The following is a 26,162-nucleotide window of genomic DNA, read 5'->3' on the forward strand; positions in this document are numbered from 1 at the left end:
CTGCTCCCGGGATCCCCTGTGTGTCATTTGCATGCACAGGGATCATCCCGGGACAATCCCGGGATATAGGCTTGGTCTAGCCATGGCAACAGATACAACTACACATAAATGTCTGACACTAAACCCTCTTCTAGAAACCCTGCTTCCAGGGAAGTGAGGCAGAAAGGTATTAACTCAAAAGGAATAGATTTGCTTAGAAATAGGAACAGGATGACCTATAATAGTAGAGTGATGGTTGTTCCAGCTAAATGTTGTGATTCTATTTTTATAATTACAGAAAAGCATGCTGCATAAATCCAAACAGGGCTCAGTGAGGATTTACATTTAGAGTCAAGCTGAACATGATCAGAGTCTATGGTCTGGGGGAGGGTGCTTTGATTGGTAAAGAAATATTATGTTGCACCATATGAAAGCAATTTTAGATAAACGTAGGTGGAAATGAATGTTGTCTATAACATAAAAAAGAGACTTGGCAACGAAGATAAAATTCCTTTGAATGAATCATAAGGGCTTAGATCTTGCTCATACTTGCTGTTGAGTTAGAAATACACACTCACTGGGAGTGACACTAGCTTTAAATTTCATCCCGGTAGGTTAACTGATGCATGAGACTGCACCTGGAAAACCTGCAAGTGCATTTGAAGTGCAGAAAAAAGGATCAGAAGGGTTATGTGGTAGAGGCTTGCTACAGCAATAAGTGAGCTGTAAGTTGCTGTTTGATGAAAAAGCCTACATTGTAACATGTAAGGGAAGCATTTGCTTCCCCAGAATCAAAACAAATATCACTCTGGGAGTGAAGCTCATTTTCAATAGAAAACTGGAGAGAAAATGTAAGACCCCTGAAAAATAAGGTGGTTGGAGAAATATTTTCCCAACTCATAGATTTAAAACTAGAGAGCCCTAAAAAGCCATTCTGAAAGCAGCTTTTAGAAAGAAAAGAGAATTTTAAAAATGAGGTTTTGTAATTATTTTCATTAGCTACTGGAAAAAGGTAGGTGTGGTTTAAAAGCAGTGACTCACATTATTCCACTGCCTTTATGCTTTTCCCCCCCAACTGTGGTTTCTCTGTTTTTGTCAGAGTGGGGGGGGGAGGGGGGAATCAGCTACTTTTCTTTTAGTTCTGCTTTGTCACCAAGAATGCAAAATTCAGGCAGAATTACCTTCTCAGTTAAACCTTGAAAAACTGTGTATTCATTTGTATATGAAGCCTGTGCTTCAAACAGACATCTTGCCTTTTCCTTATACCACCTCCATTTTCAAACTTATCACAATTTTTATGCTATGTTTTACCCCAATGATGCACAAGGAAAGGAATTTAAAATACCAGAAGGTAAAACGTCCTAGTCTTCTGTTTGCAGATGTCTCACAAGCTTGGTAGAAGCCATCATGAAAAAAACAATTAGGTCAATCAAGCAACTAAGGTTAAGCATCGCCTAACAAAGTTCTATATTTCCAAGCTTTAAATATAACTGTGTTAACCTCAAAGACTATTCCTGAGAACTCATTTGGTTTTCATTATACTCTCAGTGGGATCTATTGTTTGTTGTTATTTGGATCATGTGTTGTAAATTCTAGAAGCTCTTTTTGCTACAGTTTGAGCATCTGGTGAACTTTCTTCCTGTTCTTCGGTCTGCTTCAATTTAAGAAACACGTCTGATTTTAAGAAGCGGCTGTAGCTGTCGTACTTCATGAGATTGAAAATCTGAGTGGAGAGAAGAAAACAACATCACAATCTAGATGAAACAAAGCCTGAATACATACGCAGTAATGCAAGAAAAGTTAAATAAGAAAGGATTTGAAACTGAGGTCTCCTATGTGCCCCCAAATTGTTCGACCCTAATGTACTGTATTAACCGAAATAATAAAACAGTGTGAAATATGCTCTAAAGTAGGAGAAAAATTTTGTTACTATGGACTTTGCTTTTCAATAACCATCCTAAATAAAATACGGTCAGTTTAAGAGCCTGCCGGAATGGCCACATATCTTAAAATCTACAAGATTATATTTTACAGCCATGTACAGTGTCCTTAATTCTATTTATATTTGATATAACTGCTTAGCTTAACATTTAGGATGTACTTCTGACCCCAGGTTATATCTGTATTTATAATTCCCTTATCATAAGAGAAAAATCAGTCTGAATAGAAGGCAAAAGCAGTACCTTCAAGATAGAACATATACAAGAAATAGTATGTTTTGGGGTTTGTACCATGCACTTGAGAAAAATCTGATCATCTTATCTAGGGATTAGATACATTCTTTCTAGTCTTGTTTATACACTGCATACTTAGGCTAACCTTTCCTCCCGCCACCTGATTGTTAAATATCTTCTCAAAACATGCTATACATTTTAGCTATTTCAGCTGTAATGGAAGAAGAACAAAAGCCTATAACCTGGTTTGCACATACCTTTAATTCTTGGGTAGAATTCCTGCCCATGGCAATGCAAGAGTAAGTGAGCATGGTGCCTCCTGCCCACTCCCTGCTTTGTTATTCTCATTACATGCAAACCTGGCACTCTGGGTTGTTTACAGTTAAACAATCCAGAGTTTTAATCCAACAACAAACCAGGGATAAAACTCTGGATTGTTCGCATGTTACAACAGTGACCTAGGAACAACTCGTCCCTGGGTTGTTTAGGAAAGCGGAAGAGCAGGTGGTAGCCACCATGCTCACTTATGCATGCTCATTAATAACCGATGATTTGTTAACCATGGGTTGTTTGATCATGCAAACTAGGCCACTATTTCCAGCTGCAAAATAGAAAGAGTAGCCTTTGTGATGGACTATAGTCAATGAAGTTATCGTGCTCAACTAAACAACTGAGGAACATTTTTTATTCTCAACTCAAGCAGGGTAGCAAATATCATGTGTAGAAAACTGAAACAGAAGCTTTATGAGGTCCATCTCTGAAACACATCACATGCCTAGCACAACTATAGACTTTTGGCTTTTTGAAAGGTAAGTCTCTGTCTTCCTTTGCTCTGCATAGCTCCAGGAACTCCGCACAACACATTTTGCAACAGCTTTCGAATTAGTGTGCATCTTTGCCCGTCAGTTATAACATCCTGATGATCAGATAAGGAGCTTGTTGATGCTGTTCATTTTCAACCCATTAAGAGGCTTCCAAGCTTTAATTTACTTTAAACAAAAGCAAACATTTCTGATCTACCACATCTGCCAAAAAAGGTATACTGAGGAACGAGGCTATTCTATTACTGTCCATTATCATAACACTTCTTGTACACAAAGTGCTTCAGAAAGTTCAATAAAAATATCAGGCAAACATGACAGAGTCCCTAATGTTAAAATTAGGGAGTGATCGTGTATATTCAGCAAAGCCATACACCAGATTGTACCACAACAAAGATTGCAGCTCTCAAATCATATTTTTGAATACTCCTCTAATGTAAATAATTTCTTTTACATACAAAATTAATATACCAGAACATTGAGAGAATGTTTAGGACCCAGATGCCTCCCAATCAGTCAATCATCATGGTTAATTCTGATTATCATTGGTTAGCTAGATTTTTAAAGTCCACTGATGTGCATCCATATTTGAGATTGGGCTAGTTGTTTTTTTAAAAAAAATACAGCACTTCAATCTTCCCTATTCCCGTGATTGTTGCTGCTCCAAGGAGGAGGGAGACTTTTTTCTGGTGGTCATGGACTCCTTCAGAAGCACATATATACATATTAGGACTGATATGTACAGTAATATTTAGAGAGAAGTTCTATGATCCCTGGAAGAGGAACCAAAGAGGCCAGGATACAAGTTACCCTGAACCTTGCCTCCCCCACCGAAGCACCACTGCTAGATGGGCTAAAAAACTGGTCTAGAAAAAAAAACACAGGAGATTGGTGAAGAGGGATGCAAAGATGGCCTCCACTGTTCCTTCCACCCTGCCCTAAGAAGCCTTGGTGTTCCCGACATTATTAAATATCATGATGCCTTTCAATAACACCAACTTCTTTCCAATATTATATAAAGATTTTGATATAGCCTGACAGAAATAGAACATCCCGAAGATAATTTTCTCAATTATTTCTTTTTGCCCGATACGAATAGAAATACAGCTATATTAAATACCCTTTTTTTAAAATTTAGCTTCCAAATTTGGAATAAATAATGCAGATATTTAATAGCTCAAATCTCCCTCTCACACTTTTTTTTAATTCATCACCTTTTTTTATTCTGATAAAAAAGCACAATTTGCTGGTTGGAAAGACAGCGGTTTACGTAAGGTGCTGGAGTTTTAACAGGACAACAAATTAAAGACAGAATTATGAATATTCCTAATCTGTGGTTTCAAATCCACCAAATATTTCATTTTCTAAATGTACTGTCAGGTAAGCAGCAGGCTACAAGGCCACTTACACACTCTGAAAACTGCCTAGTTAATTATATCCCAGCCTCTAAAGGAATAGTCTCACAACTTGAAAAATACTTTCTCAACACTGCTAATTATTTTATGAACTGCCCAGAGAGCTTTGGCTATTGGGTGGTATAGAAATACAATAAACAAATAAATCAAAGCATGAGAGGTTTAGAAATAGCCTGGGAGCAAGATCTAGGATATGAAATAAATAAAAACTGGCAAAAAATTTGGTCTGCCCATTCATTGAAATCAAACAAGGTGATTTACAGATGGCACTTCAGCCCAGCGAAGTAAATCTCCATATTCTGGGGTGTGTGTGGAGTCATTGGCACATACCTCCATTACTGGAGGACTTATTTATTTATTTATTACATTTCTATAATGCTCAATAGCCGGAGCACTCTGGGCAGTTCACAAAAATTAAAACCATTCAAAGTATAAAACCATAATATAAAATACAATACTTGCCCATTTGCTCAACCCTTATGGGTTAAATTTGCAAATGAAATTACCAAAATTACCAATCAATCAATTAATCTCAATCCAGGCCTTGCCTTTCATAATATATATCATGAATTCAATATTAACTATTTGCAAAAAGGTCTAAGCTCATTCTCTGTTTTTTACATTTGGACGAATCTGTATATTAATAAAGAAAAGATTTTTTTTAAAAAAAAAGTCCCATTCGTTTCAATAGATCTACCTTAAGTTGTACTAATATTTGATACACCCTTACATCTCTTGCAATTTATGACCATGGGCCATGCTGGCTGGGGCTTATGGGAGTTGTACTAGAAATATCTGCTTAAGTCTGACTTGTGACTTGCAGGGAAATGCTTAGTGTGCCTAGCTTCCACCTCCCCTTTGTCTTTAGTCTAGATTAAAAACTCTGCTATCTCCCATTAGCAAATATAAGATAATTGATCTCATCCACATACTTGTTCAGGGTGACATGCCAGTTTCCATTATTTCTGCACCTTTTGAACAGGAATGATAAGTACAAATAAACTTTAAACCTTTGATTCCCATCTTATCACTCATTGCTTGAGTCAGAGAGTAGGGAAATGACATTCACCAAATGACATTCACCCCTCAGGATGTGTTTGATGAGTGCTTTTGTGGGTTGCTTGAAACTTAGTTTGCTAGAGAAAGCTAATTGGGGCTAAAATTATTTCCTTATTTGCTTAAAGTTAATAAGGGAGTCTGAACATTTTGACAGTCGTTTAGTTAGCGCAACAAACAAGAGAAACAAACAGTGTTACTGAAAGCCAGTTTTTTTTGCTGATAATCAATTGTTCATGAGAAATATGTTAACATCTATGCAGATGTTTGCCCTATTTAGGTCAATTGGGTAAGTGCTCCTAAGTAAGTGTGCATAGGATGGCAGCCTTACTCTTGTAATTTAGTATGTGAGATTCTGGGCACACTGAATTGGATCCAATTGGGACCTTGCGTACACAGCCAGCCCTGCTAAGCCCTGATTCACATATGCCCAGATCAGCGCACAGCTGTGATGTACTGCTTCCAGAGGGAAACCTCAAAATGAGTGCAAACATTCATTTCTGGAAGGGCATGATCTGCCCCTTCCAGAAATGAGCTTTCTTGCTCATTTGGGCTCTTGCCTCTGGAACTGTTATGTCACGGTTGTGCAGATCAGGGCCCTATGCATGCAGATTTGGGTTGGCAGGGCCGGCCGGGTGCAAAGGGCCCCAATTGGTTCCAACCCTTTATGTACAGAAAGATGCAGAACTATTCATAACCAATATAAAGCAATAAGCTACATTGACTTTAAGTATCCATCATAGAAATTGTGTTTCTTTATTGCTTTAATAGTAATGTATGCCATCTCCCAGAATTTCCAAATGAAGAATATTTATGGAAGTTGCCATTTAAGATTGCAATCCTAAGCACATTTACTTGAAAAATTATTTGCTTTTGATTAGGCATCTTAGGCTAGATCTGTGAGTCTTGTTCTGTCCCAAATAATCAGTGTACAGAAAATGGAAAGAATCATTTTTAAAGCATAAGTGAGTCCCTAGGTCTTCCTAGAAAATACAGAGAAATTTTATTTCATGTAGATGAAATGTACAAGCTGCTGAAAATTGTGAAAATACAATGTACTGTAAAAGTGATATATAAATGCTTAATAATAAGGCAGTTCACAGATACCCTTTTAGTTTTAAATCATGTTAATTTGTCTCTTGTGTGGTACACCTTTCTACCATAACAAAGAACAGTTAAGAATTTTCTGCCACATGACATAAAATATGATACTTCTATGACAGATTTCATTTCCTCAGAATTACATTGGGGTTAGATGCTGCCATTTTATAATTGCTTCGATTTTTTCATAGAAATTATTTAAATAACTTGCTTATTTAATCTCTTTTGAATTATTATTAATATTTATTTATAAAGTGCCATCAATGTTCATGGCGCTATACAAAATAAAACAAAACAAGACAATCTGCCATATGGTTTACAATCTAAAATCACAGTAACAGACAGGGCAGGGAGGGGAAGAACCAGCCATGGTAGGGGGGGCATTAAAACTAAAATACAGGCTGGTATCATCACGCTACGATTGATAAGCTGTTGGGGGGTGGGATTTCAAGTGAGATTTAAAAACTGAAATCAACGTCACGGTCCGCAGATGCACTGGAAGAGAATTCCAGGCATAGGGGGAAGCGACCAAGAATTGGTGAAGATGAGCGAGAGAAGTGGAAACTCTTGGGCAGGTAAGAGACATGGTGTTATTGGAGCGAAGGGCACGAGCAGGATGGTATAGTGAAATAAGGGATGAGAGGTAGGGAGATTAAATTATTTAATCTCTCTTGTTGTGAAATTACTTCTTCCTTTGAGTTTACTACAGGTACCTTTTCATTAGCTTTTTCAGAAATAGCCATTTTATTTTCACAGATCTGGCTTCTATATCTTTCCTCAGTGAGTTTCCTTTCTTTACCTATTCCTGCTCTCCATGGTCTAACCCCTCAGACCAACCTTTTCTTTCCCATGGACTATTTTCACTCTTCTTCCACCCATAACTAGTGTTCCATATCTAATCTTTTTAGTTATACAAACTCCATGGCCCATCAAAATGAATTTCTGCATCTCAAATATGTTTGCCTTCTCCAGTTACATTTTGAAATAGGTAATTATTTATTACACCTGATAACTTTTTAGTATTTGCCACTAAAAGAAAAATGAAGAATCATGGGTTTAATTAAAGATTAAGTATGAGGGAAAGTACAAAAGGGTAGGGGGAAATGTACAATGCAACAAGTTGTGTGGGGAAGTTCCATCACTGAAGGTTATAAAGAAGAGTCTAGAGAAGCATGTTGGGAGTGACTTAGCCTCAGGATCAGAGAAAAAGTTATGCCTTGAGTCCCTTCTCGCTCAGTGTTGCTGTGATTCTGTGTTGCTATCAGCTACTAGCCATTCACCTTTCACAACATAATTAAGAAAGTTTCAGAACTTTACCTGATCTTGAAGTTTCTGAAACATTAGAGGGTGAGGTTCTTCCAATATTGACTCGTCCAAACGGGATTGCCCTTCAACGTTGACTTGATAAGAAGCTTTACTTGATAAGAAAGTCATGTAAATTTCATTTGCCTTCGTTTGCATCTGTGATGAAAAGGACATCCAATATTACAATAGTAGCATAGGCTTGGATCCTAAAGTGCTCTTGCACAAGCCAAAAGCACTTCCACTTGAGCAAAAAGGGGGGGGTGATTTTCACAGATTCACTCCTATCCTGCCATTCTGTTCCAGAGGGTCCCCCCAAACCTGAGGAATAGATCTGGGAGGGCACATCTGCATTGGGTGATAGAAGGAAGGGGGAGGAAGAAAAGCCCCATTCTGTGAGTAGAACTCAGTTCTGTAAATGGAAGGTCAAAGCCATCATCTATCAAATGCATACATTCAAAAGAGTTATTTAAAGGCACGCTACTGTAATTTCCCTTCTTTAGTGGCTCTCATTGACTTCAAGTGAGTGCAGATATCCTTAAAATGCATTTAATAACAGTATAGACACTAACAACAGATACTACCACAGGATGTCAAGTAGCAGGATCAAGGACTCACAATCCTGCTTGTGGCATGATTCATTAGACCTAAACCATTCTGACAGATGCTTATCCATTTCTAGCTTATCCAGAAGAGGCAATTGCACAACTCTTCTCTGAAACTTTTTCCATTCCCCAAATGTTTTCACAATAAAGACACTTCTCCTAATAATATTTAGCTTAAATCTCCTCATCTTGAACTTGTTAACTCTTGCTTTCCCCCACCTTCTTTCAAACAGTGTAGAAAAACTGTTCTCTTATTATTACTGGTAGCCATACATATTTGAAACTCTTATCCTGTACTTGCGATCCCGCCTTAATCTTTTGTTTATTCAGTTTCTTAGACTTCACAGTCTACATATCATGCAATTGAAACACTGGCCATAGCTAGACGGGGAGAAATGACGGGGCAATCCCCAGGATCGTCCCTGTGCTTCCACATGACACACAGGGAATCCTGGGATCAGGGAAGGATGATCCCTCTGTTGCCCCAGGATCTCACCCTTGCCTTTGAGCCTGCTTTTTCCGCAAACTCGGGATGATCCCAAGACCACGGAATGTGTGGGCGAGCATTGCGGGTTGTCCTGGTTCCTCACAATTTCTCGCAAGGAGCCAGGACCCGCACACGGGGCACAGAGCTCCTCAGGAGCTCTGCGTCCATCGGGGGTCGGGTGGGGAAAAATTAAGCTTAAATTTAAAAAAAACCCTACCTTTCTGTGCACAAGCGTTCATGCGCTCTTCTTCTTTAAGAAATTTTTTAAAATGGCAGCCGTGACGTCCTCACCCTCTGAGGTCATCGCGTGCCGTGTGTAAACAGAGGTGGAGATCTCACGATAAAAATATCGCAAGATCTTCACCTCTCCATCCCGCTAGATGAGGCCACTGTATCAAAAGAATGAAAACAAAGTTTTCAATTCACGTCTTCTTTCATGTTTGATACCAGCTGAACAGCAGAAAGTCATAAACATGGGGAAGCAAACTAAGGGCAAAGGTTTAACTAAACTCCATTGAAGTCAATAGGATAAGTTAGTCAAAATGAAGTCCCACTCCAATCCTTTGCAATATTTATTAAAATAATCAAATATATAGGAATTCAAACAAAATATATCAACTCTTACATTCCTTTCTTTTAAAACTGAGGATTTATTCAGAAAGAAAAATCTGCACAGCTTGTTATAGCAAATACACCATGTCAGACTGAAGAGCTACAATGTACAGAGGGATCTTGATGGATTGCAAAAGACAAAGAGATTATAACATTTAGGCTAATAGTATGTAGGAACTATTTCTTGTGACCATGTTGCCAGAAGTCATTATAGTCAGGCAAAGAGCTGTTTAACCCAGGAATTACTGGGGATGAGTAAAGTGGCAAGTGCACAACCTCCCACATGTTTGTCATATTTACTTCAATTAACAACCCGGAAATGCCCCATTCTTCATTTGTTTCATGATATGCTAATTGCTGCAGATCATATAGAGCAATAGGGATCAGTTAGCTTCTGGTAATCCTTTCCTCTTTCTATTCCGCACTTACACCAGACAACAATGGCCAAAGCAGGGAAGGAGAGAATATTGAGAATTGTTCTAGTAAACCATAGTAATTGACATATGCAATAAAAATGAACCCTACAGTCTTCTAAGATGTAAGTAGGATAATTAAAGGATCTTTTCTGATCTAAAAAACAACAACCCACAAGCATTATCATCCATAATCTCAGTCTGCATCTGTAATCAATCAGTTTAGGAATTTTGGCTTCACTGATGAAAGTATTGTATTGTAAATACAAAAGAAGTAGGTTGTTGTTTTCTATGTATATTTTCATCCCTGGGAGCCAAACTGCATGTTACTTTAATTGTATAGCCTGTACCTGAGGCTTATCTTACTCTTTATGCTGGCATAAGCACATATGTCCCCAATTTGGATTGGGACCATGTCATTCTGGGAGGGGAGGGTTAAATCTCCCCCACCACATAGATTTCCCTGACCCCCTTTCTTAGTGGGGAAGGCAACAAAAAGGAAAATGTCTGCAATGAAGACTTCCTTCATGGGGGGATTTGGGGGGGATGGGGAGAGGTTTAACTCTCCCCTTCCACTGCGCCATGATCCCAATTTGAATTGGGGCTGTGTATGTTTACCCAAGAGTAATAAGTAAGAAAAGCCTCAGCTGCATGCTACACAATTAGCGTAACATGTAGTTTGGCCTTATGTATAGTCACATATCTGATGTCTATGGAGGAAATACACAATATGCTAGAAAAATTTAATGAAATCTTTTCAGTCTTTGTTTCTGAATACAATACCTGTTTCTTATCTTGTATCTTCTTAAACTCTTCACATGCTAGCCAGAACAAAACATTTTCTTCACTAAACTCTCCCTTTAAAAACTCCTGAAGAAAAAACGAGACAGAAATTAGATAATAAACAGTGTCTTCTTAACCTAGTTACCCTTTATCACTCTTATCCTAACTGTAAGCTGTTACGAGGTTAAAACATGGCACTTACTAAACATTTTATAATATCTCAGTACTAGTAAATTCTGATTGGGATTTCTGACCAAGAACAAAATAAAAGTTACAATATTTTTAACTGAGCTGCAAGTTTACAAATTTTTCTTCTCTAAGGCAGAACTAGAAGTTTTCGGGTTGCTTAGGGCACATTTATTTATTTATTGCATTTCTATACTGTGCAATAGCCGAAGCTCTCTGGGAGGTTTACATGTTTAGACAAGGGGGGAAAGTCCTACAACTCCTAGCATTTCTCAGCCAGCCATTTTGGAATGGTGCCCTTAAATTATTTTGACCTTGACTTTGTGACTTTGTCAAGATAATTGATCAAACAAGGTTTTGTAAAGATAATTGATAAAAATAATAATTTAAGCAGCCCCCAAAATTCCAATCCTTAGCTATAGAAAAGGAAAATCCAATACATTGAAACTGAAATGTACAAGATTAACTTTTGAGAACACCTGAAAATATTGTTTTTTATATAGTAATGTTTTTATATAGTAAAAAAAGTGTGAAAAAGAAAACTATTTCTCTAAATGGGATTGTACTTTCCAGCAAATTAAGTTAAACCAAAATATTATTGGAAACAGTAATTTAACTTATGTAGGCAATAATAATTAAGATAGCAACCCTAAATCTCTTGAGGCCTTCTGGATCTTCCAGTAAATTTTCTAGAGATGTTGCCCATCTTGTGGTGCCATTTTGACTTTGATGGCTGCTGCTTGGCTTGCTATCATTGTCAGTTATTTCTGCAAAATAAAAATGAAATTATTTTTTCATCTCCAGCCTACCTATACGCTTTAGTGTTTCTTCTTACTTCTAGCAAAAGGCTTAAGGCTATGTAATTCATGAAAACATCTGAAAGCCCAAGATGTAAATACCTTCTAGTTCTCTGTCATTTAGGCCCAAATTGCCCACTTATCTCAGCATTCAGAATCAAAGGCTTACTGTTCTCCCTAGGCACTTTGATCTGAAGCTAGCACGAACATCTTAAGAACATAGTAAGCTGCCTTATACTAGCTAAGACTATTTGTCCATCTACCCTAGTATTGCCTACTCTGGCAGGCAACAGCTTTCAGGCAGGGGTCTTTCCAATCCATTCATACTTGATCTTTTTAACTGGAAATGCAAAGGATTGAACCTGGGATCTTCTAAATGCAAAGCATGTGTTCTACTAGTGAGCATAATTCCTTCCTGAAAAAAGATGACTGAAGCAATGGCAGCAGAATTTGGGGAGAGGTGACACCTGAGGATCCTCTTTTAAACCTAGGGCCAGGCAGCTTACTCTTTTGTAAAAGTAACAAATTCTGGCTGTGGCACCAGACCAAATCAGCCAATGGCATCTGGAGAGGCTGAGGAGAGTGCAGGATAATCAAGAGAGAGGCTCAACAACTTTCACTACTCATTGTACTTATAGAAAAAGCAAATGCACATGTAGAATGCATTGAGTGCTGTAAAACTACTGCAAATTTTAGTAAATTTTGTCAAATTTCTAGGAACTGAGGGGGGAAATTTAAAATCCATAGGCAAAAGCAAGGAATTGGACAACCAGACTCCTGGGGTTTTTCTAGCCCTCTACATACCTTACATATATTTTTTCTGATATCCATTAGTTTCCACTTCAATTGCAATTAGACTTGCATAGTAGCTTTAAGAGGGTTGTATGTTAACTGAAAACAAACGTTTTCTATTCTGCACCTTTGAAATTTGCATGCTGCTACACCAATCAGGAATTTGCAAACAAATTAAAAAACAAATCAAGCACTGCTGCCCCTTATGCAAAAAAAAAAAAAAATGTCTACAAGCGCTGCTACAAAAGAGTGACAATTTGTTTCTTGAATTGTCATTGCCTTCTGCCTGGTTTAGGTCACCCACATGAAAGGTATGAGACAACTCTTGGTAAGCTGCAGGGACTCTTTTCAAAATTAAGAGTTTGGGAGCAGGGTGCCCATGCATGTATGTCTGTGAAAAAAGAAAAGTGGCTTTATTTGTTAAGGAAGGGGAAGAGAGGTACCTAGAAATAAAGCCTAGAAATTAACATTTTAATTGGAAATTGACTGAAACTACATGAATTTTTTTTTTTGCAGTTTCACAAAACAACATGCTGCTGAACACCAAAAATGTTTCTTGCTGTACGTTTAAGCCAGTTGGAGCATTGCCTAAACAAAGACTGTGTAGCTGAACAAACACACATGTATACCTCCATATAACTCCTAACTAATATTACAGCATCTAAGCAGAAGGAAATGGGATAATGCTGAATTTTTAAGAGATTGGCTCAGCTAAAATTGAATATATCAAACCGCGGGCTGCAAAGCAAAAGCAGATTGTTACATTCTTTACTGAATACCATTCCACTGCCTGTTTCTTCAGAAGTGGTGCTCTAAGATATAACAGAAGAAAATGCTTTAAATAAATAAATAAAAACCAAAGCAGTTAGTTCATTCTTGTTTGCATTCAAAATTTGTACAAATAAGCACTAAAGTGGGTAATCTATTATTATTAAAGTTTATTTTTACAAGTGAGATCTGCAACAAATTAATGTAGTGTTAAATGCTGTTAAGTTCAGGGCTCCAGCCACCCAGGTATGCTCTATTCCAGGAAATTCCCTTTCACTCACCACCCCCCTAGAGACACTCAGCATGCTCAGTCTTCATTTGGCTGTTTTAGGCTTCATTTGTTTTTTATTTCAAGTGTTTTTCCCCAAAAGATTTTTTTGCACTTCTGCAAACAACGGAGCATGCTGATACTTCCCTTCCCCCCCCTCAATGGCCTTGTTTTGGCTAGAATCATAGAATAGTAGAGTTGGAAGGGGCCTATAAGGCCATCGAGTCCAACCCCCTGCTCAATGCAGGAATCCGTAAAGCATCCCTGACAGATGGTTGTCCAGCTGTCTCTTGAATGCCTCTAGTGTGGGAGAGCCCACAACCTCCCTAGGTAACTGGTTCCATTGTCGTACTGCTCCAACAGTCAGGAAGTCCCTCCTGATGTCCAGCTGGAATCTTGTCCGCTACTCAGTTGCTGAGATTGCTTTTAGGACTGGTGCCACATTTTACCCAAAGGTAAAACGAACAAGACGCTGAGGCAGCTGAAAAAGTCTGGGAGTAATATGGCAGATGGATTCTGCTCCAGAGGCAGTTCCCATTCACTCTTCAAAGGCAGGACCATGTACAGCATATAGCAGTAGCCTAACCAAGATGTGACTAAAATATGCATGACTTTGGCTAGATCTCTCTTCTCTAGGAAGTACTTTGGCACGCCAGTCAAAGTTTGAAAAAGAATTCTAGCCACAGCCATCACTAGAACATCCAGGAGCAGGGTTGGGTCAAGAGCTCAAAATCTGTGCATTTGTTCCTGGAGTATTGCCTTATTTATTATTTATTAAAACATTTGTATCCCACTCTATAACACTGGGTTCTCAAACTATGTATTTGAAAAACGTACGCTGACTTCCAAAACCGTCATGCTACTATGACAAGATACACTGTGCAAATTCAATAGTATTTACTTCAACTCCTCCCAGAACAGTCATAAGCCATTTGGTACAGAGCCTGAAGCTACAACATTTTGCCTCTTGTCCCCGCTGTGATTTCATTTCAAAAATTATACAAATGAACAGTATTTTCCTAAACACAAAATCTCAGTTTCTGATATTACAATAGTCTTCCCCATGTCACATTACAGTGATGTTACAATGTGCCATGGAACGTTGACACTTTTTATGGAGAGAGGTTCTGAGTAGCATAACAAGCAGAAACCAACAATAGAAGCTGTTCCTAAACCCTCTTTTTATTCCAGGAAAAGCTTCATTGCTTCATTTTCTTCTCTTATGCAGCTTAAGGATAAAGCTTCTATTCATAAAAAAGGTGGCAACCTAGTGCCATGATATAATTTGATTCTATACGAAAAGTAGGTGGCACTACATCCTGAAACGTACAGCTTTGAACAAACTGATCTCTTAGCTGCCAGCTGATGAAGCTACAAATTTCATTTTGCAGCTCAGTACATTTTATCTGCCCCTTACAAGTAAATCTACTTTTATGGCTCTATAATTGCCTCCTGGCTTTTTTGTATTATGCTCCACAGTCTTTGTGCTACAATCAAAAGCAGCACACTAATATATATATATATATATGATTTATTCTGTGACTCAAAGAGCAAAGGTTTTATGGGGGCACAGAAATTCAACAACGGATCATCAATAACCAAACAGTGGCAAACATTCCATATTGCATGAAAGCAATAATCCTAAGGGAAGTAGTGCTACTTCAAAACTTTGACTAAGAAGCAAAGTCCTAAATAAAAGAAAGCAAAAAGCACTATCAAAACATGGGTTTTTCTGTACTGCTAAAGAACTTTTCTATATGGGTTTTTTAACATTTAATGAGGCTTCTGCTTCTGGATTTTTTGTGGGATTAAGATCAGTGCCTTTGCAAGATCAGGGTGCATCCTGGAAGTATGGTTGGATAACCCTTCCTCTGAGCTGTTTTCCCCATTTTACAGCACAATCCAATATGTCCGGGAGCCAGCAGGAGGAAGAAAATGCACAGTGGGACATGGGGTAGCTGGAACCCAGATAAAGAACTATATTACAGGAGTATGATCTCCCTGTGCCTTCCAAAATGTTGCAGTGTCTCCCAGCCCACCTTTGCCACTGAAAGCAACAGCAGAACCATAAATTGGTCCTCCAGCTTCATAAAGGGTTCTTTTCAGGTCTTAACTGGGCCTGGCATGAGTTTAGGGTCACCACTGACGAGACACTGCTGAAGGTGTCTGCAATACCAACATAGGTTGTCTTTTGGGGGTGAACCAAGGGCAACAGCCAGGATGTTGTGAATTTCTGCTGAGGTTTTTGAGGCAGCTATTAAGGACCCAGGCTGAGTCCCAGACATCTCAACTATCTGGGCTGAGAAAAAAACTCTGCCTAAGACAATGCCCAAAATGCCAGACAAAGTAGACAACAGCATGCTAGATGGGTCGATGATCTGACAGTAGAAAACAACTTCATATATTACTCTGCTTAAAGAAAAGGAGCAATGCAGAGCACTGGTGACTAGAAATCCCACTTAAGTAACAAATTTTGGCTTCTGAGATTGCAGCAGGCATTGCTCATTCACTTAAAGTCTTTACAGCATAGGCGGTATAAACTTGCTTTTTGCTTTTTAAAATTGTTGTAGCTTCGCAATTTTTTTATTTTTCTTGCTCTGCTGCTGTGCTTTTATAGCAATCTGATATGCAGGAATTAGGCAAGGGAAACTTTTACCACTGAGTAATTTCCATGCCAGGAAGAAATTCCCATGATAAATTTCTGCATGTCATGCTACTTGGAAAGGCACATGAGCACAACCATTAAAAACAGGGCAACCCTACGCATGTCCTGGGTTTCCAGGGTGCCAGATAATAAAGAACAGCAACTGTAGCAGTATCCTCATCAGGGCTCCACTGATGAAATACATAATGACGTGGATGGAGAGTTAACTGTCATTTATAAACTACCCCACATTTATTGTAGAATTTAAAGACCATCTTATGTTTTGAGCAGTTAATCCTGAGCATTTGGGGCTTGCAGCAATAAAAAAAACCCTGTCTCCAGAACAGTCTGGAAGGTCTCTATTGGTAAGATGAAACTTGCCTTCATTCCCAACTTCTGTTTTTGGCAGGAGATCCATATGTGAGCAAACATTTGTATTGACTGAGCACTGGGTTCTGCATAAATGGCATTAGAGAAGGAACCGTATATATTCCTTCATCAAGGTTCGTCATACACTAAGGCTTTATACAAACATTAGACTTCCAATAATCATGAATTTAGCAGCAAGCAAATGCTGAAATTGTGGAAGGGGAACCTGGATTTTTTCAGCTCACATCTTTCAAACACCTGGATATTTGCCCCAGGTGTTTCTTTGGAGTTTGTATATTCCTGTGAATTTTCCTCTACTCTTGGCAAGTGGACATTCTCTATTGCATTTGGTGCAGCTTGCTGAATTCAGTCTATGGTTGTGCACTTGCGAATATTCACTCATGGAAATTCGTGGGTCCTTTCCATGACATCAGCAACTTCAACGTTTTTTAAGGTTTATCCCGCCATTTCAAAAATCACCAAAAATGTGGTAATAAAAAAGCCCTACCAAATACCACCACCAAAGAGCTGGTGTAATTCAAGAATCATGCCTTATTTTAGAAATCTTGCATCACCATCTATTGGCTGTGAGCTCCATCACACCTACTTTTTCTCCCTGCTTTGAGTCCATGGTTTTCCCATTTCCTTACCGAGTCTAGTGCTTTCATGTCTGTGCACTGTTGCACTATTTCAGCTCATGTATCTTTTCACCTGTATCGCTACTGTGCTGGCAAATTCTCCCACCCTGCCCCCTACGTTTTCGTTCCCCCTGAAGTTAATTTTTATATATACTTTTTATTTCTGTGCAAATACAATAGTACAGCAGCCTGAATCTGTGTGATTATGGTAAAACAACACACTATGCTTTCCCCTAAGGTCATATTAAACAATACAAGTGAAGAGAAAGTATTACAATTAGTTTTTGGAAAAGTTTGTGGTCAAAGTTGGCATAGCAATGGGAAGCCGACATTGTTCTTGTAAGGAAACCTAGAATGCCTTCTCAGGAGTAAGAACCATATAGTTGAATGGGACCGAGTCTGCGCATGGGCAGTTGCAGCCTTGCTCACCTTCTCCACCACTGGGTGTTTGGGCAAACTCTCCCCTCCCCCTTCACGTTTGAGCAGAGAACTGTCCCACCCTCCTCTTTTGTCAGTGAGACTGCCCTTCGACACACATGCCCCCAACAAAAAATGAGATGGTCTGATACAGCACAAGGACAGCAATACACAGGACAGAGGAGCAGCTGTATTGCACACAGGGGGGGGGGGGGAAATGGACTTTCCCTACTCTAAAATAAGATGGAAAAGGGAGGGGAAGAGGCAAGATGAGCACAGGACAGGGATGACGTCATGAGAGGATCGCACTGAAAAAACACATACCAGACATGGTGAGAGTGCGATAAATTGCTGGTGTGATGGGGCTCTGTATAAACCTATGGAAAGTGCTCACAAAGGAACCAGGAAAACAGAGTGGGGGGTGAAAGCATGTGTATTGTGCCGACTGTAAACTCACAAAGACTCCAGAAGATGAACCCCCATAAGTTTGTGGGATTTTCCTTAATGTAGAGAAGCCTTATATAATACAAGCACAACTGGTTTATATGCATTCCTACATTGCATTTATATTTATTTGATTTCTCTCCATGAAGAAGCTCAAGACAGCGTACATTGATCTCCATTTTATCCTAAGAATAACCCTGGGAGATAGGTTTGGTTGAAAGATAATAGTCTAGCCTCAAGTCACCTAAGCTATTTCATGGGGATTTGAACCTGGGTCTACCCAGTCATTCTAACCACTACACCATGCTAACTATATAATATAATCAGATGCCAGCATCCAAACTTCAATGAACAGCTGAGTATGAGCAACCTGCAAGGTTAGAATATGTGTATTTCAGAACTAGTTGGTTACATTAAGCCAGAGATAGAGAACACGTGAACCTCCAGAAGTTGTTAGACTGCAAATCCCATCATCCTTCACCACTGGTTATGCTGGCTGATGGGATTTGCAGTCCAACAACATCTAGAGAGCCACACATTCCCCAAATGGTCCTTGATTTTTCAATGCCTATAGAATGCTGCCGTAGACTAAGAGTAGATGAGTCTGATTAATACTTTCTTTTGTCATCCCACAGCTACCACAGCCGAGCAATCCTTTGTAGAAGGCACACAGGGAGTTTTCTGCCTTTTAAAGCTTCCTATTAAACCTGGGGAAGATGGCAGGTTCAGGATGGCCTCTCTATTGAGTTCAACGAAGACATCACCATATGCAGAACCTCCATGTGTGAACTGTAGCACACATGAGACTCTGGCAGAGTTGCTAAGACCAGACTCAAATAGGGCTCCCGTACTTTTAAAGAGTTGCCTACAAGGGCAAATTCCATGATGAGATGGGATTTACACTATTAGCTTGCAGTCCTATACACAATTACTTAAGAGGAATTCTAATCTCAATGGGCCTTACTTCTTAGTAGATCCATATATGGTTGCACTTAGTAGTATATAATTCCTGTTCCTCAGATGTTTTATTGGACTAATTGGAATTTGGTTCCTCTTCATTTCACACAGACATATTCTCCAGTTTTTAATATCATTGCATATTGTGCAATGGGATATGGGGTAAATTCAAGTGTCTATTAAGATTGCAATTTGTTAGTATCTTCTTTATTTACTTGATTTGTACTCTATCTATCTATCTATCAAGAAAATGGCACTCAAAGTGGCTTACAATAAATAAAACTTAATTAAAACAATAGTAAAACAAATACATTAAAATAACATTAAAAACAGAACAGAAACAAAATAAAAACAGCACCCAACCCAACAGACCTGCTTACATGCCAAAGCCTGGATATTTGCCTGCCAGTGGAAGAACAACATATAGAGAATCAACCTAACCTCTCTAGGCAGGGAGTTCCACAGCCTCCCATGGCATACGTTGGATGTTTTGTTAATATCACTGGAAAATATGCATCAATGTGTTATAAATCAAATAAAATACATATGGGGAAAAACATTAAATATGGCTTCTTCCATCACTGCAGCAGTGTGACAGAAAACAAAAACACTTAGTGAAATGTTAAAGAGACAACTCTTTAAGGCACGCATGAGGAACCTCTGGATCATGGGCTGGATGTGGTCCCTGGGGCCTCTGCTCCTGCATCTTGCTTACTGCTCAGCTTCCACGTCATAGCCAGCATGGTAAAGCATAAAATTGTAGGAGGTGTGTGGGGGAGTTGATCAGGACCTTGGCAATGCGGGGGTCGGGGGATGATTAGTCAGGTTAACCTTTTGCCACCCATTGCAGGCCTGATCCAGATCAGGCCCTCACACCTGCAATTTGCATTGCCAAAAAAGGATACAGTGAAACAAATCGATCCGTCTTTGGCAATGCAAAATGCAGGAACTATTTACATGTTCTTGTGTGTGTCCTCTTAGAATGAAAGTACTTCCCAAATGCAAATTGTGGTGCATTGCTTGTGTGTTTGTGTTTGTATGTGTGTGAGAGAGAGAAAGAGAGGGACGGAGAGAAGGAGGTGGTACGGGATATGCTTGTACATTAGTGTGAATAGATGAACAGGAGTGGTGTGTGTATGTGGCTGCTGAGAAATGAAATCTGAATTTGGGCTGGATCTTTGTTTTGCTGTAGGAGGAGCAATCTGTGTTTTGCAGGCTGTCCTACCCACAGTGGCTCTGCCACCACTGAAATGTGGCCCTCAAGAGCTTTCCAAATTGGCATCTGGTCCTTAGGTTGAAAAAGGTTCCCTGGCCCTGCTTTACGGTATAGAAGTCCTCTCTCTCTCTCTCTGGGTTTGAACACCACAATCCTATACTCTGGATATGGATGCATTAAGTCCAGTCCACACTAAGACAAACAGATTTCATAGGGAAGTTTACAGAGATATAGAGGAGTCTGCCTGTTGCTACTTCTAGCTTAGGATCAAACTAAATGTGATGATCATTGCATTGTTAGCAACTACATCTGGGTATTTTTTAAACTTAATACTAGGCACATACTATGTTTAATACTACCCTCCCCAGCCAGTGCCAGCAGGAACATTTTCCCTCGTCAAACAAAGCATGGGGCGAGGGAGTTTTAGGGTTAAACACCACCAGCCCTGCATCATCATCATCATCATCATCATCATCATCATCATTATTATTATTATTATTATTATTCATAGTTACTAATGCCGCATTTAGCATCAAACATCTAGTTTGGCCCTTACTCTTCTCAAGCGTCTCTCTCACTGGAGGGATTTAATTATGTTCCTTGTTTGGCTATTGAAGAGTTAATTAAATGCCAAAGGCAATGATATATTTCACATTTTCATTTGGATGTAGCTTTTGATCTTCTGATAGGAGTGCTTACTTGCTTTGGTTGATGTATCCCAGGAAGTTATTTATTCTTATTTTTGGAATCTGATTAGCAAGAAAAATTGACCCAGTAGCAGCAACTGTTGCAATGAACGGTTTGCTAGAATTGTGGTTTTTTTTTACGAGAAGGGCAGATGTTGGGTTTATAATTGGGCTTTTATCCTACTAAATACTAATTATAAAGATGATTTTCTTCCTATGTAAAATCAACAAGACAGAAAATCTGCTACAGAAAAGTTGCAGTACAACATTCACAAGTAACTGGAGAAGCAGCCTAAACCTAAACTATCTTGTGGTTTCTTGGTAGCACCAATAGTCCACTGATATAATTCTTATGAGGCTCCAAACACCTATTTGTCCTGCCCCACAAAAGTTCATTGCTTTGAACTTGTTCTGTGCAATCCTATGCGTATTTATTCAGTCACTGCGCTACATTAGTAATAGACCCGAATCTAGATAAAGTTAGTTAAAACTAAGTCCCACTGAAAGCAACAGGACAAGGGATAGTGGTGAAACTGGCCTCTGTTAAGCCTATGGGGATCGCTCTGTCAATGGGCTTAGTGTTCGTGCAGGTAATGAACATACCCAAAGGTTTTTTAAAAATCAGTTTGAAATGCATAGGTGTTTAAAGGACACTAACAAGCTAGTGGCTGAAAAACCCGGGGAATGCTGGGAGTTGTAGGAATTTTCCTGTCTAAACATGCATAGGATGGTGCCCTTTGTGAGAAAAAGGAGCATCCGAAATTTAAGACAGGATTGTCAAAAATGCCTGTTTAATTGGCACAAATTGATACAAGTGATACTAATTATTGAGCTCACTTACCTAACTGCAATTCAGAAGGGTCTCATCTCTACTTACTACTAGTAAACATGTATAAATAGTGAGGCTTCAATATTAAGCATACCTCCTTGGAAGCAAGCTCTACTGATATCAGCTAGACTTTATTTTTTTCAAATAAAATGTTTAGGATGTAACGTAAGAATACAAGGTCTTTTTAAGTTCTATCAGCTATTTAAGGCTGGCTCAAAGGGTGCTTCCAGTTTCTGTGTGTGCGTGCGTGCGCGCGCTAGCACTTACATGCAGAAGGCACTTTTTCTTCTTCTTCTTTTTTCTTGACAGATTTTCCACAGTAAGAAAACAGACTGAAGAAGTAATTGGAAAACCTGGGAGCATTACAAGTGGCTAATGATGTTATATGGGCAACCCCTGTAAAATTCTGTGTGTAAGGAAGGGTGATTGTAAGTGAAAAGCCTCCTCTGGAAGCAGACGGAGGGTTCCTAGCAGTATCAGTCAAAAAGGTTTCTGCAACTATTGCAACAATGTATTTCCATCCTTAACAACTGTTTTGTGGTAAGAAAAAAATGGAAGAAGCAACTAGAAAACATGGGAGTGTTACAAATGGAAGACATCTGGACACCCTCTCCCCTGTAAAATTCTGTGTTTCAGGCACAATTAAAAATATCATCTGGAAGCACCCTTAGATTATCTTCTCTCATTACTTACATATTTCTACTGCCAAACATGAATGAAAAAGCAAACAAATAAACAATCAATAAATGCTAACAAGTTGGATCCTGACTAAATTGAAAGGTCCCATTGAAAAGAATGGGATAAATTAGTCATGACTTAAGCCGCACTAACTTCAGTGGGAACTAAGAGAAGCTAACTCATCCTCAATCCAACCCAATGATTATAAACAGCACTATCCCTTTGCTTTGTTTATTTAAATAACACGTCTGCTAAATATGTTAGGAAAATGTGCTGTTTTTAACCCATTAGATTATTGTTAGCATGCCTTGCACACTATTTTCATTTTTCATTCACAGTTCTATTTATATTTTGCAGAAAGCTGAGGAACCGTACCAACATATAATACAATATAATGTATTTATTTATTTCTTACCCACCTCTCCCTCTGGATTGAGGCAGGGAACAACATTAGATACAAATGCCATAAAAGACATAAAACTGATTAAAATATATAAAACTAATACAATATTGAAATAACAGTCAAATATCTTAAAATTTGACTGGGTAGGCCTGCCAGAAGAGATCAGTCTTTATAATATATATGATATATATTATCCATCAACATGATTTCTTATACATTGTATTAATTTATAATCACAAGAATGCCCTTTCACTTGCAAACTCCCAGCTTGGAATGAATAACCCATAGTGAAAATCATTCATAGGTATACAAGAAAAGAGATAACGTCCTCTTACTTTCCATGTAGCCAAGAATCACTTGGGAAATTCTATATTCATACTTTCTTCTACTGGTTGCTGTTTCCAAAGGACATTTGGGGTATGGTAGCTTGTGCTTTGAATGTCTGGGTTTGCTCAAATTACAAGCCCAAACATCCTCTTTTGAACCACTGGTTTCTACTTTTAACTACAAGGAAAGAAACTAAAAAGACATATGTAGCATATCTGAGAGTGTTCATCAGACATATATTGCATGTTGCAACTTTAGAATCCTTTGCTTGCTGTTGATAGCCCAACTATATCATAGACTATTATATTTGTTTAATTTCGCTGAACTACTGAATTTATTATACCAATGACATTCTACAAGAAAACCATCTGTTGTCCAAACCAGATATATTACTTCCAAACCAGATATATTTTGTATAAAATGAGGACAGATTGAAGAAAAAAGCTTCTAGCCTAGAGTGAAAAAATTAGAGGAAAGATAAACCATCTTCATACAGCTTAGAAGGTTGCAGTATAAAAGCTGGAAAACAAGAAGGGCAAGAATGGATTTAAGATTTCAGTCCTAAAACACTTACTGAAACATCTATTTTCAGGCAAATCGTGCTTAGAATTGGGGTGTTAGTAGGTTTAGGCTGAGTATTTGGAGGAAACCACTTCCAAATCATAAGAGCAGCAAATGAGTGGACTTCATGGCCTGCACAAACAATAAATCAATGCAAATCCATCTATCAAGAGAAGATTTTGAGAAGCACTGACAAGCATATGTCAGCAATGTATAAACTGAGAGATTTCCTGCTAGTAGACAAGATGTCTTCAGTACTTACATACTTTTTCTTCTTTTTAAAAATTCTATATAGTTATATGAATTAATACTCTGTGTACAATCTAGGGCTTTACATCCGAGCCATGCTCTGTGCATCATTCGTCAAAAACTTTAAAATGTGATGGCAAACAATGTAAAAAGTTATTCTGCAACAGGAATTCTCACCCTGTTCTGCAGTGCAAAAAAGAACCAGAAGTTATTAGCATTTTGGTAATTAGGATCTATACTTGGTAATCCTGAGCTTAACATGTAATTTAGGGTGCAATCCTATGCCTGTTTAGACAGAAAAAAGTCCCACAACTCCCAGCATGCCCAGTTCTGAGGCATACTGGGAATTGTAGGACTTTTTCTGCCTAAACAGGCATAGGATTGTGCCCTTAGGCTGTAATTCTAGATATGTCTACTTTGGAGTAAGTTCTGTTGCGCTCAATAGGATTTACACTCAAGTGTAAATTGCACTATTATCTAGTTTAAACTATGATTTTGAATCCATTGATAAATTATTAGCTTCTTTCTTCTTCATTTCGGTCAGGTAATAAATATGAACACCAGAAGTAGCTATGACCCCTTCCCTGAAAAATTCATCATGATCCTTGGCTGGAAGTTATTTCAATGTGATGTTGCTTTTCTAGGTATAGATCATTCCCATTATGTATTTTATTTTCCTTTGTCATTTTTACCCAGTAAATTTAAACTAAGTGATTTGCAAATACAATTGCAAAACAAAAATGGCATATTATTAGGAAAAGCTAATTCTAATTTATGCCATCACTTTTTTTTAAAGAAAACATGTATTATTCAAAGCATTTCATCTAAATGTAGTCCGACTAAGATTCCCAATTATAAAGCATTGTAAAGTGATATTATTGGTATATTAGGTAAACATTAAAATGCCGTATGCATAGTTTTTCTGATGGGGATGGGAGGTGGGTCTAAATGTTTAGCAAGAAGCTGGATTTTTCACTTTTTGGTATGGACATGTTTTTCCAGATGGAGGCCGGCATTGTGCCCAAAATTGCTACTGAATAAGCATGCGGAGATTTATTTTTGCAAGTGGAGCAGGATTTCATCATTCTCACAGCAATTCCTTCATCTCTAAATATTTTCTTATTGTAAAGTTGATTTTCAAATACTCTTGAGCTCCAGGGTTCCAACAGAAGTCAAAGTCAGCTGGAGAAGGCAGTGTGTGATGAGCTCCTGCTGGTTGGGTTTATTATTATTTATTGCATGTATAAGCTGCGTTTTCCATTCAGAGAGGTGTGCCATTAACAGCAATTGGCACCACTTTGCTCCTTGATGCTTGTTACAGGGCTTCTTCTGATGTTCCTTCTTGTAACAAAAGTAACAGCAGCAGGAGCAGTCTAGCCTGTGTGACTCACAGGCAAGAAAAAGAGTGGGTTGATAAACACATCTGCAAGCAAAACGTGAGCTTCCACCTCACATTTCCAGACATACCCCTTATTGTAAGTACATGTCTGTTCACAATATAGCCCCAAAGCGACAAGAGGGATAAAGTGAACTTGCTCTTTATTTTACCGCTCCAAAATAAGTCTGTGCGTGTCTTTTCCTTTACTTTCCTTCCTTCCTTTTTTTTTTTTTTTTAAATCGGTCTGGGTCTGGCAAACCCTGAGCCAGACAGTCAAAAATCAAGCGACAAGCCTTCCTCTTTCGCCTAAACACTTCCTCTTGGGGGTTTTTTGTTTTGTTTTTTCGCGGCTTTGGGGAGCAAATGAGAAGTTACTTTGACATGTCTTCTTTATCAAGCCTGAGTAGCAAACTCAGCATCAGCTCCCTGAGGGAACCGCGAAGAGGAAGCAGCTAATGCAGAGCCGGGGGGTTAGCCGATCTCTGTTGGGGAGAAATAAACTGCCCCCACCCCACTCCCGCTCCCTTCAAGCACGGAAAAGTGAGACGATTTGGGATGAGAGCATCCCACCCACTCAGCAGTAGATTGTCGCCTGCCATGTACAGGCTGGGCGCGCAGCGTTTTCTGCCTCTACGGCGCGCCGCCCCCGCCGCCGCCCCGGGACTGTCTCTCGCTGCCCTCGGCGGTGAAGTAACTCGCCACGCTAAAGGTCTTACCTGACGGAGGCCGCTTTCTGCTGAGTCTGCTCACGGCGCGGGTGAACATCTCTCGCTGGCGGTTGCAGCCCCGCGGCAAGGAGGAGCCGAG

At 38.9% G+C, this 26,162-nt stretch overlaps 1 protein-coding gene across 1 annotated transcript; it reads right to left on the bottom strand.

Moving 5' to 3' along the window:
- Positions 1–1,211: 1,211 nt before the first annotated feature.
- Positions 1,212–26,162, bottom strand: RGS10 (regulator of G protein signaling 10). Its single transcript, XM_063132720.1, has 5 exons — positions 26,072–26,162; positions 11,583–11,701; positions 10,749–10,835; positions 7,864–8,007; positions 1,212–1,702 (listed from the first exon to the last, which is right to left on the bottom strand). The coding sequence occupies exons 1-5, from the start codon at positions 26,118–26,120 to the stop codon at positions 1,556–1,558; spliced, it is 546 nt and encodes a 181-aa protein (XP_062988790.1). The 5' UTR covers positions 26,121–26,162; the 3' UTR covers positions 1,212–1,555.

The sequence above is a fragment of the Elgaria multicarinata genome, chromosome 8 (assembly GCF_023053635.1).
Source record: "Elgaria multicarinata webbii isolate HBS135686 ecotype San Diego chromosome 8, rElgMul1.1.pri, whole genome shotgun sequence".
Taxonomy (NCBI): Eukaryota; Metazoa; Chordata; class Lepidosauria; order Squamata; family Anguidae; genus Elgaria; species Elgaria multicarinata.

Bases quoted from the DNA above. Each gene is read 5' to 3' on its own strand.
- RGS10 (XM_063132720.1), bottom strand. From the start codon at position 26,120: ATGTTCACCCGCGCCGTGAGCAGACTCAGCAGAAAGCGGCCTCCGTCA. The intron at 11,702-26,071 runs GTAAGACCTTTA...TTTATTTTGCAG, and splicing joins CAGAAAGCGGCCTCCGTCAG to AAATAACTGACAATGATAGC. The intron at 1,703-7,863 runs GTAAAGTTCTGA...CTCTCCACTCAG, and splicing joins TTCAGAAACTTCAAGATCAG to ATTTTCAATCTCATGAAGTA.